The 18436-nt window shown below is 48.6% G+C and overlaps 1 protein-coding gene across 1 annotated transcript; it reads left to right on the plus strand.

The window, feature by feature from the left end:
• Positions 1–841: 841 nt before the first annotated feature.
• On the plus strand, positions 842–14829 carry KLF15 (KLF transcription factor 15). Its single transcript, XM_075158875.1, has 3 exons — positions 842–1222; positions 5631–6738; positions 12919–14829. The coding sequence occupies exons 2-3, from the start codon at positions 5696–5698 to the stop codon at positions 13085–13087; spliced, it is 1212 nt and encodes a 403-aa protein (XP_075014976.1). The 5' UTR covers positions 842–1222; positions 5631–5695; the 3' UTR covers positions 13088–14829.
• The last annotated feature ends 3607 nt before the right edge of the window (positions 14830–18436 follow it).

An 18436-nucleotide genomic window follows, 5' to 3' on the forward strand; every position in this document is an offset into this window, starting at 1 on the left:
CTCTGTGCCTCAGTTTCCCCCCATAAAATCATCAAATGAGGATAACACTTAATTTTTCCTGCAGGACAGCAGTTTGCAGCCCTGAGGCCCACAGTCCCTCAGTGGGAGAGTAGGGATGGTGCTCTGTCCCATGTAGCCCTCAAAAAAGGTGCACAGACCTGTGTCACAAGACTGCATTCTGGTATCCTGGACTGCACCTTCCCAGGGATCTGAAAAATGAAGAACTGAATTTGAAAAATCACTGACTGAGCAGAAAAACTCACTTCTGCTGCAGCTGGCACCCCTGCATGCTTCTGCAGCTGGGCTTCACCTCTGCAGGAGTTAAACACAGATCCTGATCCATGCTGAACATTGCGTAACTATAGTGTGCGTGTGTGTATATATATATTAAAAAAAAATTAAAAAAAAGTATTTATATTAAAAAAATAGTAATGACTGTAATAACGGGGGGGGCAGTGTACCCCAAAACTCAATACCTTCCAGCATGCTGGAAATCAAGCTCCAGCAGGCGGGCAGGAAAGCGGCAGGCGTGAGGCAGGAGCGAGGGCATGGACTTGCCCATCTCCAGGGACCTGCTGATCTCCAGGGACTTGCACTCCTCCAGGAGCCTGTACATGCCCAGGGGCTTGCACACTTCCAGGGGCGTGCACCCCGGCACGCATTCGCACTCGGCCAGGGGCCCGCTCGCCCCGGGGCCCGGCACGCCGCCGGGGGCTCGCCCACGTGCGGACCCTCCCCGGGGGCCGGGCCGGGCCGGGCCGGGCGGTGCCGCGGCTCCCATTGAGGCCGGCGGCGGGCCGGCCCCCGCCGCGGCGGGGCCAATGGGGGCGGCGGACGCGGTCGAGCCTCTCCCCGGCCTCCCCCGCCGCCGCCGGGCGCCCGTCATGTGAGGGGGATATAGTACTACGGGAGCGGGGCCGCGCTCCGCAGCCGCGCACCCGCCTCCCGGGGGAGCTGCGCCCGCCTTCCGCCGCTCCGCGCTCCCCGGCTCACCGCCGGGGCTGCTTCTGGTTATCGTGGGGTCCTCTGCGTTTTGTTGTTGTTTTTTTTAATTTTGCCTTTTTGTTGTTTTTTTATTTCTATAATTATTTTTGCTTTTTATTCTTATTTTTGTGGTTTAGTTTTGATTTTTTTTTTTTGTTTAGTTTTCATTGTTGTTTTTGCATTCCTCTGATCGTTCTTGGCATTTTCTCCCCCATCCCCGGCTTGCAGAGGAGTTCAGGTAAGGGTGGGCGAGGGGCGCGGAGGTTTGCGCGGGCGCGCGTCCCGCCAGCCGTGCCCCTGCGCCCCGCTGCCGCAGCACCAGCAGCGGGGGGGTTGGTGCTGTTTGTGCCGCTGCTGCCCGGTCATGGGGGGGTGGAAGGTTAAATCCTCCCCCCCCGGCGGTGCAGCAGGGGGGTGCCGGGCTGCGGCCGGGGGTGGGGGGCTGTTTTCGGGCTGGAGCTGTGCCGTGCCGTGCCATGGTGTGACAGGCGGGGGGGGTGGGTTACTCCCGGTCATCGTGGCCAGGGAACCACGCGGGACAGGGGGGGAAGCGCTCGGGCCCCCAAAGCCTCCTGAAAAGGGATGGAGGGAACGGGAAAACAATTAAAATAAATAATAATTAACCCCCCCAAACAAAACAAAAAAACACAAACCCAAAAACAAACAAGCAAATGCTTTGCAGCCGTGGAAACCTGGCTGTGCTTGTGCTGCGGTGGGAATTGTGTGTCCCCCCCCCGGCCCGCTTTCACTGCCCGGGCGGCTGATGCCGCGCGTTATTTCGGGGCAGCGTTCGCTGCCGGGCGGTCAGCCCGGGGGTGCGGGAGGCAGCGGAGGGTGCGCCCCGGGGGGGCCGCCGGCAGCGCCCGCTGCAGATAAAGTGCTTTCTCTTGTGGAAGCCAAGGTTTGGGGGTGGAGGGGGGATAGTTTCCAGAAAATAAGGCTCTGGGAACGTTTCTGCAGCTTCCCAGAGGCGGTGAGGTTGGAAAAAAAACCAGGGAGACCCTAAACACCACCCCCCCCCGCTTTCCCCCCAGTGTCCAGGGAGCAGCGCAGCCACCTTGCAGAAGGGATGAGAGCAAATGGGTTTCCTCGTGGCTTTTGCCTTTTTTTTTCCTTTTTTTTTTTTTTTTTTTTTAAGGTTTTTTCCCCCCATGCATTTCTAGTTTAATTTCTTAGAAACGCTGGGCCTGGTTCACTGCCTGGTTTATGGCTCTGTCTGTGGAGCAGGAGTCAGCCTGAACAGATTTAAAATCTTCTAGGGAACAAGAGAAAACCCTAAAGAGATTAGTCCTAAAGTAGAAAAAGCTGTAGCAGTATATGTAGGAAATGATTGTCAGCATATCTGAGCCCATATACTGCTGGGCTATCAGTTGCGCTGGACTGACGGTCCAGAAATGACAAGCTGGGAAATATGTCCCCATGTTTCAGCAAGTTCCCAGGACTTAACATTTTAATGTTACTCTGAGTCAGAATACGCCTTCTCTGTTTTTTGGTTGGTTTTTTCTTTTCTCTCTTTTTTTTTTTTTTTCAGTTGGCGATTAGCTAGACAGGTTTTAAACAGAACAACATGTTTCTGGCAGAAAGGACATCATAACAACCCAGGGAACTCTTAAAAGTTGGAGACCGTCGTGCTGCCGTGTGCTGTTGAACAGCTGCTGTATTTCACTCCAGAAGTGGCTCAGGCACTGAGGTCCCTCTATAGGTGCTTACATTTCTAACGTGTTTTCGGGGCTCCTAGAGCTGAAAGTGCTTTATGTAAACAGCATCATTAGTTTTCATAGCTTGTGCAACCCTGCCTTTTTTTGGTTTTGTTTTTTAATCTTCTGGTTTTGGCTGTGTCTTCGGGCAAAGTAGGGATGAAAGCCTTTTGGTTGTTAGTCTGGCCTTTAGGATAAAATATAGCCTGGGCCCGATCCTGCATTCCAGGCATTCCCCAAAATCTTCTTGGCTGCTTTGCAAGTTCTGAGAGTGCCCAGAAAGCAGATCTGGCCTGTAATGTGCCTGGATCTATTTGCCTCTGACAGTCTCCTCTCTTCTTAAAATTACTCTGGTTACATTAAGTGACATTGCTCCTTGTCAAAAGAGATGGCGAAATAAGCATGCTGGCTGTTTTCTGCTGAGGTACGTTGCTCACAGCAGTTGCTAGGAGTTTGTTGGGTTTTTCCCCCCTCCTTTCAGCCCTTATTCAAATTAGGGTTTAGTTCTATTCCTAGTGAAATATAAGGATATTTTGATATGTGGCTTCCTGGTTCTCACAGGCATTTAAAGAACACTTGAACTTTTTTTTAAAAAAAACAAAACAAAACAAAACCAAAAACATTACCAACTGCTTTTGGTGCACGCTCTTTCCCTGCACACACAGAGCACGCCAGCTTTTCTTAGAAAAAAACCACGTCGCAGTCCAGATTTCACTCACACCACCATTCCTCAGAAGTTCAAGCTGGAACAATGCAGACATAGGAGGGAGGATCAGAAACCATCTGAGGGCAAGTCCTTCTTTCTGCCCCACATTTCACAAGGTAGTCACTAGTTTTGGTGCAAGATAGAAACAAGGTGCTTGGGTGAATTCTTACTGGAAGCCAATACAAACTTCTCAGAAGCAGATTGTGTTTTCTGTTTCAAAACTGGGAATAGCTCAGCTCTGGGACTTCTGCTAGAGGAACTTTCCGTCCACGCAGATATTTAAAAAAAAAAAAAAAGTCCTGTGTGTTAGAAATAGTTCGGCTCTTCTGACTCTTCACTTTTACTATAAGAAATGATTATAGGCTAAGGTCACAAAACAGAGCCACTAACCTCTGTTTGAACTTCCTCGTGTTCGGCACATGTGGGTATTTCATTATCGGTTCAGAGGCATAGCTGACTGACAGGCCACGCATACCAGGAAAATGTGCAATCTTACTTTTAAGTCTTTCTTTCAACCTGCTCCTACTTCCTCCATGTGCATATGAAGGAGGAAGCTGTATCTTTAAGAAATACGTTTTTTTCCCCCGTTTCCTGTGAAATATTAATAGATGCTGCCAATGGGATGGAGCTCTTTAAGGGTGTTGTATAAAATACCTCGCTCTGCATTCGCTGCAGCACTGAGCACATAGACGCCTCTCGATTTTTCTCCAGAGGAGGCAAAGACAGGGCAAATTTTGGAGATCGGGCAGCAAGGATGCTCTGCAATAGCAGTAACAACCATCCCCTTCCCTGCACAAAACTGGGAGCTATTGACTATTCATGGCAAAGCATCCAAAGCGCAGCGGCAGAGCCTGTGGAAAATGACAGCGTGTAACAAGATTGACTGGCATTTCCTTCGCGCTGGGTCACATGCCTCCTAATTCACACATACACAAAACCTCATAGGCTGATCAAATGACTCCTATCTCTGCAGTCCACATACCTTCCACAGAAAGAGTTGTTTTATTATGCACATATACAGCTCTGTTTTCAGTCAGTCACCTTGAGCGAATGACTGAGGGCCAGTGTTCGCTCCGTCCGGAGGGCTCTGCATTTGCTCTCTAAGAGACGTAGTCTCCGTCCGTAAGCAATTTATTTTTTTTTCCTCTGGGGGGGGGGAAAAAAAGAAAACAAATACGCAGATGCCCTTCCTGCCTTCCGCTCCCAGAAACCTTTCTAGGAAGTTTGCTTGGCTTAACTGGGAAAGCGCAGGACGGTCGCCGCTGTTGGCGAGCATTGCGGTGGGCTGCGCTAGGAAGGATGGATTTTGCCCTTGTGCCTCCGTGAGGTTGCAGCGGGATCATGGCTCATGTGAGTAGGGGCTTGCAGGATGCTGCTTCCTCGACACGGGGGGGAAACTGGGAGCGCGGCTGCCCGCCGTGGATCATGGCGGATTGAGATGCCGGGGGTCCATACGAGCCCTCCCAGTTCAGCAACTGCCACGAGGTTCAGATCACCTCGACCTCCGTACCCGGAGAGAGAGGAGTATGGAGTGATGAGGTGAAACCAGCCACCAGCTGGCTTGCCAGGACATGGTAATTAGCTCAGTGCAGTGCCAGCCTTATTAAGGGCAGTGCAGGTGATGATGACGTTGGCACACTGATTCATTACATCTGGAGGGGAAAATCCGCCTAGTAAATGCTGAAGCACAGTAAATATTTTTGGCTTCTGACAGATTGATCCTTGCATTATGCTGATTAGCCTATATTTGTGGAACTGAGGAAGTTAAAAATAACATTGATGGAAAGCTACAAGATAAGGAAAGGATTTGCATTTTATGGCCACCAGCAATAAACTTCTTTTTTTATTTGTTTTTTTGGGTGGTAAAAATTTCAACACTTTATTTTTTCTCCGCATTCTCTTCTTTGGCTCTAGGTTTCACTGTTAGATGAAAGCCCATAATTTATTTTCTCTTGCCAGTAATATTCTGGAAGGGAACTGTAAATCTAGAGCGCGCACAGTTGGGAAATGATTTCTGAAAGAATTCTTTTGCAAATACGTGGTGCAATCCTGCAAAATGCTTCGGCCCCGACAGTCCTTAGGGGGTGGTACAGACGTATCAAAGCGTGTAGCAGCACGTGTGCTCAGTGAGACTGGATGCTTTGGACTTTCCTGTGAGCTAGAGGGCTTTATGAGCTTTCGTTCATGGAGATAAATGATTAAACCAACTTCTGACTGTTGCTGTTTTGTTTTCCTACACTCAGGCTCTCACCTGAACTTTCGCCGCCTGGTATATGCTGTTGGGATATCCATAAGAGATCGCCCAGGAATGGTGGATCACTTGCTGCCTACTGATGAATCCTTTTCATCTACAAGATCTTCTCTTGGATACTTTGGGGACATGACAGCAGGGGTGAGGTCCTACCAAATGCTGCCCTCTCCCCTGTCGGAAGATGACAGCGACTCGTCCAGCTTTTGTTCTTGTTCCAGCCCTGACTCCCAGGTTCTCAGCTCCAGCTATGGAAGCACGTCCAGTGCGGAAAGTCAGGACAGTATTTTAGACTACTTATTGTCCCAGGCATCTTTGGGGAACACCGCTGCATCATGGTGGGACAAAAGGAGACTTCAGCCGATGGTGAAAGAGGAGTACTTTAGGTTGCCTGAATTTGCCGTGGATATGGAAGACTCAGGACCATTTCAGCCCACGCTTGAGGAAATTGAGGAATTTCTGGAGGAGAACATGGAGTTGGAGCTCAAAGAAAGACCTAAAAGTGAGACCAAGGACTTGAGAGCTTGCAGCCAAGTTTCTGTTGCTTCTCTACAGCAAAAAGACCATATGTTACCCAGCGCTAGTTTAAAAGAGAGTAAAAATGAACAGTTGAGCAGCTCAACGGAAGGTGGCCAGGCTTCAAATGGAGGAATGTCCCTGGAGAATGGGATACCGGTTATGCTCCAAATTCAGCCTGTACAGATCAAACAGGAGTCCAACACGAGCCCCAGTTCCCAAGGACCAGCACAGGAGAACATTAAAATTGCACAGCTCCTAGTCAACATCCAAGGACAGACGTTTGCCCTTGTGCCTCAGATAGTTCAGTCGTCCAATTTGAACTTGTCCTCTAAATTTGTCCGCATTGCTCCCGTCCCCATCGCCGCCAAGCCAATTGGGCCAGGAGGCATGATCCAGGGTCAGACGGGAATCATCATGGGTCAGAAATTTCAAAAGAACCCTGCAGCAGAACTCATTAAAATGCACAAATGTTCTTTTCCTGGTTGTACCAAGATGTACACGAAAAGCAGCCATTTGAAAGCCCACCTGAGGAGGCATACAGGAGAAAAGCCTTTTGCATGCACGTGGCCGGGTTGCGGATGGAGGTTAGTATTGGGGTGCAGCACTGTCCTATCCCCCTTCCCCTTTTGCTCACTTGACCTAACTTGCCGAGCAAGTAGGTTTGCACTCTGATTTGTAAACTGTTTCTGTTCCCAAAACTTGTTTGGTTGGTTTGAGAATTAAGACCTTTTTCTTCCTGTTAGGTAATCCAGGGGCTTTGATAAATTAAATAGCAGACCATCGCCTGCTGGCACCAGCTGTTTAAGTGTCTTAAAAAAATAAAAGTAGTCCATCGTAATTTGTATTTCATTCCAAGAGGGTCAGATTAAGCTTGTTACCGCAGGCAATACCTTGCGTTCACATCGGTCTGGTTGCAACACACCAGCTGCAGCAGATGCTCGGCTGGTACCAGCTGAGGGCTGTAAGTGAACCGGATGGTTCAGAATCGCTGGGCAGAATGGGCAGAATCGCTGTGCGTGGCTCCAGCTGCGTGGGGCTAAACGTGATCCCTGAAGGGCTGTGATAAGCGAGTGTGGTTAAGAAGAGCAGTATTCTGTGCAGTTCATAGAAAATGCACTCCATCCCACTCCTTCTGGAAATGCTGGCAGTGACACTCCGGCATGCTCTGGGTTTTATTCTCTGCATTGATTCAGAAAAATGCGTGGGTGCCACTCAAAGTTGCAGAAAGCTGTCAGATGTAACAACAGAACCAGAAGGCTGAGGTGGAGTTAAGCATTGCTTGAATGAAAGATTGCAGGTCTGATTGAGCAAAACGTTTCGCAGAGGGTATCTCTTGATTTTTTTTTTTAATTATTTTTTATTTTTAATACTAGTTGCAAAATTAAAACTTTGTTTAAAAAAATCAACTTTTTATTTTAAGGAAACTTTGATGGAAGCCTTCCTCCCTCTTCCCAATTAGCTATATTACTAGCCCGCCTGCTGGCAAATGTTAATATACAGCACCACAAATTTTGTTGGGAGAAAACAAAATCTTAACTCCCTTGTATTAAATTAAACCGGATTTCTTTCAAAGAATATCCTGCAGAGCTTCAGCGAGCAATGTCTAATGAGGAAATGGGTTGTGATCATGGGGAACAGACGAGGTAAAAAGTAACAGGAGAGGGTTGTGTAAAAATGCAAGTATGTGAGACATGCTGCAGTTAGGGATGGCTGGGTTGGTTAGAGGGAAAAGGTCAGAATGGGGCTGAATCCCCTGCTTCCCAACTGGACCAGTTTGAAGTTCACCTCTCGGCGGGATTGAGGAGATCACCAAAGAAATTAATTGTATTGATTTTCTTTCCTGTTTCACTTTATGGTGGCGATTTTCTTTCCTTTTGTACTGGTGGCACTTCTCGTGAGCCGGGCTCAGTGGCTTGCTGCTCGGGGTGGGCTGAAGTTAAGGCTGTATTATTTAGCTGATCGGTCCCGTAAGCCGCAGGCTGGTTTGCTCCTGACCTGCAGCAGAGGCACTCGCTCCTTTTTATTTGGTTGCCAGCGTACGTGCGCCCAATTTTGATTGCCTGTGCACGTGCCTGTGGGTGTCACGTTGGCCTTCCTTGCGCGGGGATGCGAGCAAAGCTCTCATTTTTGTGACAAATGCATGTGGCACATGAGGGTCTGTCTGATCCACGCTGAGATTGATACCAGCGCTCCCAGTGACTTTTGTGGCTCAAGATCGGGAGCCTGAAGTGTTGCCTGTGGGTGACCTTCTCCAGCTCTGTCTTATTACATAGCTGGTGTTTTCCAGGCTGCAAAACCAAGGGGAACATTTAGGAAAGATATTAAGTGGTAAGGGATGGAGATTGAATTTACTCCGGGGGGCCTGCCTTCTCCCAGCGTTACAGCGAATGGTGTGGATCAAAAGCAGATGTGGGTGTAACGTGGGCCAAGAGAAGTGCAGGTCTGCAACCGGGAGCACCCTGAACTTTCACTCTCAGCCAGCCACAACTTTTTAAAGATGAGGAGCCCAACAGGGATGAGAAATTAATCACCTTAGCTACGAGGAACGTCTGTCTTGTCCACAAACAGCTGCTGGAAGGGCTTTTCAAACTCTCTATTGCTGTTTGTCTTGTTGCATTTCACAGCCCAGGCTGGTACCCCGATCCCCACCATCCCCAAACTTTGGAAGGGCTCTGCTCCGAGGGGGGAGGTTTATAGGCAGCAGGAGAGGCAGTGCTGGGGGAGCGGCTTCCCGCGCTCACAGCAATCCTTAGCACCGGCCTGAGGTTCCTGCACGTCCCCTACGCGCTGCTCCCACATCAAAGGCCAGGCCCAATTGAGCACTGAATTACTCAGTTCCCTTTCATCAATAAAGCGTGTTTACCTTTTCCAGAAGTTCAGCGAGAGCTGTGATCTCACATGACTTAAGTCAAATGCATCTGGACTCTCTGTTTGCTCCCAGTTTTATATCATCTCAAATGAATTTAAGCACTAAAACACTGCTGGGCTCTGCTTTCCCCCTCCTTTCCCTGCATTCTTGTGCTTGCGTATTTATTTTTTCACCGAAGACACTTAAGATCTGACCTCACTGAAGACAGTAATTTCAGAAACAAAACAAAGTGTTGCCTAGCACAAAGGGGCTGAGCTGTGGGGGGTTAAAGCTTTCCCAGCTCTCTGGGCCACCCTGCTATGGTGAAGTTGCATGCTTTAAATGCACCAAGGTAGGGGTGTGCACAGCAAACCCTTTTGCTAACCCCTAGGACAGCGGGAGAGCCCCAGGCACCTCCCTGGAGGAGGCTGAACCCTGCTTGCTTGTGCTCTTCCTTGGCACGGGGCAAGAGCTGTTTTCGGCAGGCTGCAGAGGCGTTCATAAGTGGCTGGTGACCCGTTGCGTTCAATACCCCGCTGTACCGGTCGGTGTGCTGATCCGTGTCATGCCAGCTTATACCTTTGGCACGCGGCAGCCTCTGGTTAGCGCTGCTCCTGAGACAGCCCCGACCAAAAAGCTGAGCTGTAGCATGGGCCGGTCCCCAGCAGCCGTGTTACGGCACGGAGCCGGAGAAGCTCTCGCTTTCCCTCCCCGGCGCAGCAGTGTACAAAGCTGCAGTTGTTGCAAGGCCTGGGGGATTAGGCAATGGCGTTTAAATGCCCTGCCGCATCTTCTGGCTGGAGGCGCTTCCCCGCAGCCGGCTCTGCAGGTGACGGCGTGCAATACAACCTCTGCCGGGTTTGGTGGGGAGGTTTTAAAGGCTTGTAATGCGTGTGGCCAGGAGCGTGTATGGGACCGGCGAGCGTGGGGAGGACCATGTGTGGGGCAGGTCAGGGCAGGCATCTTGCATTGGCCGTTTTTGCTGGTGCCGTGCAAAGGGGTTTGCCGTGCGCAGGAGGAGCGCTGGTTTACTGTAGCTGTGCTTTGGGGATGGGCAGGGTGAATCTAGAGCATCCCCTCCACCGCAGAGGAGAGGTACAGCCTGAGTCAGTCCAAGTGGCTGGTGGCCATGGTAAGGACCATGGAGTACCAGGCTGAAGCTGTTGACCTTTCTTGCCCTGTGAGCCACATAGCGATGTCCTTGTATGGCCGGGAGACACAGGACACGTCCTACGCATCAGGGAGCTCTAGGATTTGTCTTCAAGGGAAATGTAGTTACAGGTCCTTTGGGGTCCCACCAGATAGAAGGATGAAGGAAACTCTTCTAGTTGCTGTGGGATTGCCCAGATCCCTCCACCTTTCTTTTGAAGGAGGATCCTTCTGGAAATGGCAGTGACTTGGGATAGTGAGGTGTTCCTTGGGGGTACCTTTTCTTTGTTTGAATTTGGCATTCCATTGGGGATTATTTGTAGTTTTCTTGGGGTGATCTCAGTGCCAGAATGTGCTGCAAATATCATTTCACTGCAGAGCCAGGCCGCCAGATCCTCCCGGCTTCCTTGTCCTAACCTTTGCGTTGTTTTTTGTAAACACACTGACAGCTCGAGGTTTATTTCTGTGGGCTCTGTAAGTTGATCTTTCCGTGACTGCTGGGGAACAGTATTGCAACATTCCTGCCTCTTCAGCTAAGGACATCGTTATGAGGCAGAGTGTATTTTTATCGGATGAACTCATCCGAGCTCTTGGGGTATGAGCGGAGTTGCTCATTCCTGACATGCGCCTCCTTCTCCCCCACCATCCGTGCAACTCCCATTGAAATGCACTTGCGGAGGTCTTGTGCAGGATTAGCCATGTGCTACTGCACTTCTGTTGCAGATGGTGGCCTTAATGGCCAAGGACATGGGACAAGGCAACCTGGCCACATCTGGTTTTACTCCTTTGGGTGATAAGCCTGTATATAAGAGGACGGCTCTTTGCAAAGGTGCTTTTCCCTCCCTGTTCCCTCTTTTCCCTGGACATGGTTGCCACCACTGGCAACAGGTCCGTTCCTTGTCCAGCACTGGGTCCCGCTGAGGCAGTCTGCACAGGCAACATCCTGCCCTCTCCAGGAAGATGCTTAGTCCCACTCATCCATAGCTGTACAAGAGCATCCCTCCAGAGATGTGGCACTGGGACCAGCTCACTGCTAAGGACTCAACTTGGGAGAAATCCCTGGTCCTGCTGCTCCCAGGTCCAGACTGTGGTTTTGGGAAGGCATGGCTGGAAGGAGCAGGGGTGCTAGAGAAAGCAAATGTGCAAGTAGTAGGGGTGAAGAGAAACCTTTGTTGTAGCCTTTATGAAGAAGAGGCGTCCCAGACAAGGAACAGGTTGATGGCTCCATTAGGGCATCTGCCTGTTGCTCTTAATGGTGAATTTGACTCTTTCACCATGGGGCTACCAAAGCAAGGAAAGGGAGAAAAGTAAGAGAATGGGTGAAGGAATCTCCCCTAGAAATGCCCCTGGGAGAGATGTGTCCACACCATACTCTTTACCCACGGCGAGTATCTGCGCCTGCGTTGTGCTGGCTGAACGCGCTCTAGCATCATCGGACTGAAGAGCTGCGGGAACTGAGGAAACCATTCCCAGCTTTCCCAGTGCCTGCACCCTGTTCCTCAACTGGTGGCAGGAGATCAGAGCTAATTAAAACCTTTATGTGGAAACTCATTTTTCTTGCACGAAGGACTTATTCATAGGAGCCCAGCAGTCCTGTTTTCCCCCTTTCGCAAAAATAGCATATTCACTCTGTTGGTGATGTGATATTTTGCTCCAGAAAGGCACATTTTTCTCCATGTTCTTTCCTCCATTTATGCAGCTAGTGCCCATGACTTCATTTATTTATTGTAAATAAACAGCTGATACCATTTCTTGCAAGCTCTTTCTGTGCCGCTCTTTGTTACTGCTCTGGCAACAAAACACTTAATTGCCCTTTGTCAGGCAGCAAATTTTTTGTACCCATCTGGACAGGGCTGTTTTAGTGTGACATTATTAATTAACCCTGTGGCTCCCAGTCACGTCCAAGCTGGAAATAGAGCCAGCCCCGCTGTTAAGACCAAAGGATTAGCTGATTTGAGTTCAGTAAAGCCTGTGGGATTCACGGTGGCTATTTGCAGATTTTTCTGTGGAGATGGAAGGTGAGAAACATCCAAAATTGAAATGACTATGGGAGACAATTTTGGTAATTAAAGGCTCAATCTTGATTTCAATTTACCCATGAAGTAACTATGCCAATGGCCATTGGGGCCCACCTGGATTTCAGCTGTTATGATGTGGAGCATCTCTGGTACTGAGCTGTTAATGACTCTTTATTTAGCCTGCAGGAGCATGTACAAAAGCCAATTTTTCAGCTGGATCTGATAAGCCATGTAGCTTCTGGGTAGCTATGTCCGGCTGTTACCTGGGGTTCATCTCAAACTAGGTGCAATTCCTGGATGTCCGTTGTGCTCTTGTCAGTGGGAGCTTGGAGCAGACCTCGCCTGCAGAACGTTGGTTGTTATCTCTGCTTGAGAAGGTCCCGTGCCTGGATTTGCAGGAGAGAGGTTCCAGGACAGGCTTTGAAGGGGACTGGCAGAGGGGTCAAGAGCAGCGCTGTTTTCGTTGAGCTGTACCCATGTTATTGGGTTTAGGGCAAGGTTGGTACAAACGTTGCCTCCATGCATTGCTCTGAGTCCAGAGTTGACATGGGATGAGGTTGATAATTGTGTGTTTCCATCACTGCTGCCAACTGCCGGTTGGGACCCTGTTGTGTGTCCCTTTCAGTTCACGTGTTCGGGCTTTGCCGCAAGCGGAGTCTCCCAGTGGCCTGAGGGGACTTTTTTTCTGCTGTGAGAGACTTGGCAATGTAAAAAACCATTTATCTGAAAAGGCTTCGCTTCTCTTGCAGGTTCTCCAGGTCAGATGAGCTGTCCCGGCACAGGCGGTCCCACTCGGGGGTGAAACCCTATCAGTGTCCCGTCTGCGAGAAGAAGTTTGCTCGAAGCGACCACTTGTCCAAACATGTCAAGGTGCATCGGTTCCCACGAAGCAACCGCTCCGTCCGCTCCGTGAACTGATTGGTCCCACTTTCCCCTTCCCACCCAGCCATCCTATGACAGCCGATGACAGCACTTTGCTCACTATATTTCTAGTGATAATTTATTTGTCTCCACAGAACAGTCAATGCTGTTACTTGATACCACCATGTCTGAGTGTCCCATGTCCTTTAAAGATGATTTGAGAATGAAGTTCTTTTTGGGTCAGGGGAGGGGGGTGCTTCTTCCTTTTTTGTCTTTTTTTTTTTTTTTTAAGGATGTTATTTTCCTTTCCTTTTATCTTTCCCTCCTTTGCTGCTGCTTCTTTTGGAAATTACAGTGTTTTATTTTTAGCTGTTTTCTGCTGCACAGGAAAATGTAAGAGTTGCTTGCTGCTAGTTAATTATAGCCCTGGCATTCCTGAGGGCTTTGCTCATGTACAGGCCATTCATTGTGAGTTTTTATTAAGCTGCTCTATTTGTCCAGTTTGGAAACAGCAAATTCCTTTTGAAATGAAAACAACTCCTTTGTTTTTGGGTCGCCTGAGCCAAGGATTTGTAGGGGCTGGCCATGGGAGGAGGAACAGTGGGAGTCGGGGACAGGGGGAGGCAAGGCATGGAGAGTGCTGGAATGCGCCCCTGCGCCTCTCTTATTTCTCCGGCTCACACTTACCTTTTCCTTGGCTAGCGCTATATATAAATATTTATGTATATATATTCATACATACATACATATATATATATTTAAGCAAAGGCATATCCCCAGCAAACCCGGAAGCTCAGGCTGGATGAAATGGCTTGGAGTGGAGCCTTTTGGTGTGGCTGAGCGCGTACCGTGTGCCTGCTTCTCCTGTCCTGTGCTGCCGTGGGGGTGAAAGGATGCTCACGCGTCGAAGGAACGCTGCTTTCCTTCGACTCTGGTTTGCAGCATCCACTGTCTTTAGCAGAAGAGCTGTTGTCTAGCACGTAAAGCAGCAGGAAGCCATTTGTGAGAACGGCTGAGCTCTGTTCTGTCTCTGCTCCTGTCCTCGTGTGTGATCTTGGGGAGAAGCCAGAGCACCAGCCCCGGAGGTGCCCGGTGGTCCTGGTGAGCACCCGCATCCCGAGCATCCACTGCGAGGCGATGCCTCGCCGGTTGGAGCTAAGTCTCCGTTTGTCCGCTGGCCGGCAGGGTCTTGTAGGATGTACCTGTACCCAGGGGAGGGTGGGAGGCATCGTGGCCTGGTGGGACGGCACCGTGGGATCTTCTGTCCAAGGGTGATCTTCAGTGCTAATGCGCTCCTTACCGACAGCCATGTCAGAGCTCCATGCAGCTGGGGTGGGCGAATGGGTGAGAACAGTAGCCAAAAGAAACAAATTTGTGTGGTAGCTGGCTAAGAAGGGAATTTAAACAAATAATCAGATGGTAGCAGGCAAGTGATTTTGTTTGTGTTTCTTCTTGTTTTGTTTTTCCTTTTGAACTCTGGCAATTGTAAGAAGTTTTAGAAGAAAATAGAATTCAGTAATTAGGAACGATTTTATAATGGATGTTGCATTTCCTTTCCATTCGCAGACGGCATCTGTTTGTCTTTTTGTTGGCAAAATGGGAAATAGGAAACTGCGATTCTAGCGCTAGGCAGAGCAGGAGCCCGTGCTGTGCAAGAACAGCAGGTCTAGCTGAAGTGAATGCATTCCTTTTGTCCTCTAGAAATTAATATAAATGAACTATCATCTGTTGACTGGTTTATATCACATCCTATGAATGTATGTAAATAAAACTGTACATAGATGCATATCTATATAAAATATCTTTTAATAACATATCAAAATTTGTGTAAATTGGAAACAAAAATACCTATAAAGCCAGTGTACATAAGTTACAATTCTGTATATTTTCTTTTGTTCTTCATAAAAATATATTTACTTTGACAATAAAATGAAAATGGAAATTTTAAATCCCTTCTTGAAATTATTATTCATTAATTTCCTTTGTAGCCAGCTCTGTAATCAGGACAATAGCGCTTGAAATTTTGATTCATCTGGATGTAACTTTTCAGGAGCTGGGCAACAGGGAGATGATGGAACAGATCTGAAGTTGTCTTCAGAAGTTTTTCTCATCTCCCAAGTTCTTGGGAGGCGCGAGATGTTTCAGCTCTCCCTTCGCCAGAGCCCTCACGCCTCGCCTGGCAGCTGCGCTGGGACCCGAATGCCTTCTGTGGTTTCTGAGTGCTGAGGAACAGGTCTGCAGCTGCAGTAAAACTGTGGTTAATAAATTAGAGCAAGCAGGTTTTGAGGAAAGTCAAGCTCTAGTGGTTAGTGTGAAGGAGGAAGGGCTTCAGAGTCTGCTTGAGACTGTGACGGTGACTCACTGTGTGACCCGGGACAAAGGACTCAATTGCCATGTGCCGCAGTTCCCTTTCTTGTAAAATGGGGATAATAATGCATCATAGTGATACTGTGGGACTTAATTTACGTTTGTGTGATCCTTGGATGGAAGGAACAAGCAATAAGACCAGTAGTCACAGGATTAGATTGTGAAAGAAAGGCTCGGCACGGCGGAGGTCTTGGTGCCAAGGCGCTTCAGTTGGCTCTTCTGTAAATCCCACGTCTGAAAGAGTGATGTGAAGGATCTGTGGTACGAAGTATGCCCCAGGCCTGAGGAGAAGACGCCCTGTTCTGCAACAACCATTGCTTCCCATTCATAACAACAGGGGCATGAACATGATGCTCTTGTGATCTGCAAGCCGGGACATCTCTTGCACTGTGGTTTTGGTTGCTTGGCCTCCACTGGAAGAAGAAACCAGCAACGTTACTGGTGTTAAAATCACTTCTGAGTCTCCATGGGAGCAATGGTGCAGTGGGTCCAGATCTTCTCCCAGCAAGAATCACTCTGAGACTAATGGGCACTCAGGGATTAAAGTCTCTGCCTGAAGAACAGCCACCAAAAAACGCCAGCTGATGAGCCAGGGCTTTCCAGACCCCTGATTATTTTTCCCAGAGAACCCCTGTGAATCTGGCAAGAGGACCGAGGGATGAGGCAGACCAAGTTCTGTTCACTCCAGGTTGTTGTTACCTCCTGAGATGTAGCCTGAAGACCAGAGTCCTAAGGACAGCTGTTTTAAGAGTGGTAGTTGCGTACACCTTTAATTAGCAAGCCTGCACCAAGAGGATCTCCGATTCCCTTCTGTTCTCACCCTGTCGACATCATGCATTAAATCAGCTGCTTTATTTTAACCAGCGTCTCGGTCTCCTCCCCATCTCATCTGGAGTTCTGATATTGCTGTAACGTTGGGCAATTCACCCTGCAAGACACTCGGGGCAGAAGTTGTTCTTTTTCTGCAAGAGGCAATACTTAAAGCTGAAGTGGAGTAATGCAAAATACCTGCTGTTGGAGCACAGCAGTGCAGAAATCTAAGATCTAAGCTATGTTTCAGCCTGGAATATTTTCCATGAAACACTTTCTCTCTCTTTCTTTTTTTTTCTTTTTTCTTTTCTGTTTTAAGTGCAGTTTCTGAGTGTGGATTGTGTGGGTTTTTCTGGCTAATACCTGTAAGGAAATTTAAGTTTATGTAAAAGTTGCAACATTTTGCTCAAAAGAGTAGGGCCATGTTTGCTGTGAATTAGTTCTGCATGAAAATTAATGTCATTTTCAGAGGTTTGTCACAAAAATGTAGAAATTTCCAATAGAGATTTTGATGTTTGCTTCATGTGGAATTACTGGCCTGCCTGGGCCTTGCTGATTCATGAGAAAATGGCTCCTTGCCTTAAGCCTGATTACTCTTTACCCTCCTGAAGATAAATATATATTTAAGTGCTTTGATGCCACAACTGTGGATAAGTTTATTACGTCTCTGGTTCAGCAACTGTGCACGGCAAAACACAGCATGGCATCATTATACATAGGCGTAAGCCTCATTGATTTAAAACATCTATAATTGGGTTTCTGAGGTGTGAATGGACACGCGTGCAGTGTTAGAGCCTTCACATAATGATCATGATCTGGTTCCTAACACTTGCGAGATCTCTATGTTTCTAAAAGGTTTTACTGACAATTTCTGGCTGTTTGTAGTCTCTTCATCAGAACTAGTGGTGAAGGAATGGTGTTACGAGAGGTGAGGAGCTGTCAGCTGGGAAGGTTGTACTCGAGGTAAGGACTAAGCATAAGGAATAAGAGTAAAGTGATATTTCTGTAAGGTGACCTGACTTCTGTGACCCATGGCTAAACACAGAGCAGTGGAGTGATGTGTCCGAGACCACAGAGAAACGCAGAGGGGAGATGGGAACAGAACCAAGAAGTCCCAAATCTCCTTTGCCGCAGACAGTGGCACAGACCATACGTCAATAACACGTAGCAGGTTCTAGAAGGCAAGGGGTAATATGACACATAAGTGAGACATCAGATAAGCAAAGAAAGGTAAAGATGGGGCATGAGATAAAGTCAGGCTGCACGGATAACGTCTACTTTTGGAAAGGATGCCAAGGAGAGAGGAACGAGCGCTCGCTTACTGGTGTGTTGCACTTGGCAGTCACCAAGGTAAAACTCCCTAAGAAGGGTCCTGCTGCCCTGAGCTGTGTTATGTGGGCGTTTTTTCCCCTGGCAGTTTGGGACGGGAGCTCAGGGAGCTGCACCCCTGTGGAAAGCAAACCAGCCCATCGAGCAGGGTGGTGTGATGAAAGGTGGCAAATCTGCCTCCCTGGAGGAGTGCTTGAGTTTAGACCCTGCGATGTTTGCCACAGTCCCCTGCTTCCTGCCCTCCCCAGGGGGCTGTTTCCACTTAAATCCTTGTGCCGGGAGCCTTCTCCTTGTCTAAATGGCCACTATACATTTAATCCAAACACCAGGTGACTCCAGCACAAAGCCAGTGGCAATAAGCCAGCGTTAATGATTACCCCGGGCCCCTTGGGTTATGTAAGCCTGGATGTGCTGTACCACGGGCTCTCGGCTCAGACCTGCTCTCCCCATCTGGGAGAAATACCAAGGACCTGCCAACACACACAGAAAGCTGTTTGGAGCTAGCTAGGATTTTCCTTCTCCCCTTTTGACAGCACCTATGAAACCCATTATTCACTCGGTTCAGCAATTGCCATGCTTTGCTTGCTTGTTATTCAGAGACATTGCTTTTAAAGAATGAGTTGGGCTAAGCTCCCACTGACTTCAGCACAAACCAAGGACAGTGACCGCCATGGCTTATCCGGGGAAAAAATTTCCCAGCTAGGGCAGGGACCGCAGATCCTGGTGGGTCCATGGATTCCCTTGCTTGTTTCTTCTGGGACACGTGTGTTTTTGTGGCTTTCAATCTCTTACCCCACAGGTTTTAGTTTTGTTCTTGCTTTTTTTTGGGGGGTGGGGGTGTTTGAAAGTGTGTGGTGTGTGAAAAATAGATATTGTGAAGAATCTTCTAGCCTTTACATC

This window comes from Calonectris borealis, chromosome 10, assembly GCF_964195595.1.
Source record: "Calonectris borealis chromosome 10, bCalBor7.hap1.2, whole genome shotgun sequence".
Lineage (NCBI taxonomy): Eukaryota > Metazoa > Chordata > Aves > Procellariiformes > Procellariidae > Calonectris > Calonectris borealis.

Bases quoted from the DNA above. Each gene is read 5' to 3' on its own strand.
- KLF15 (XM_075158875.1), top strand. From the start codon at position 5,696: ATGGTGGATCACTTGCTGCCTACTGATGAATCCTTTTCATCTACAAGA. The intron at 6,739-12,918 runs GTTAGTATTGGG...CTTCTCTTGCAG, and splicing joins TGGCCGGGTTGCGGATGGAG to GTTCTCCAGGTCAGATGAGC.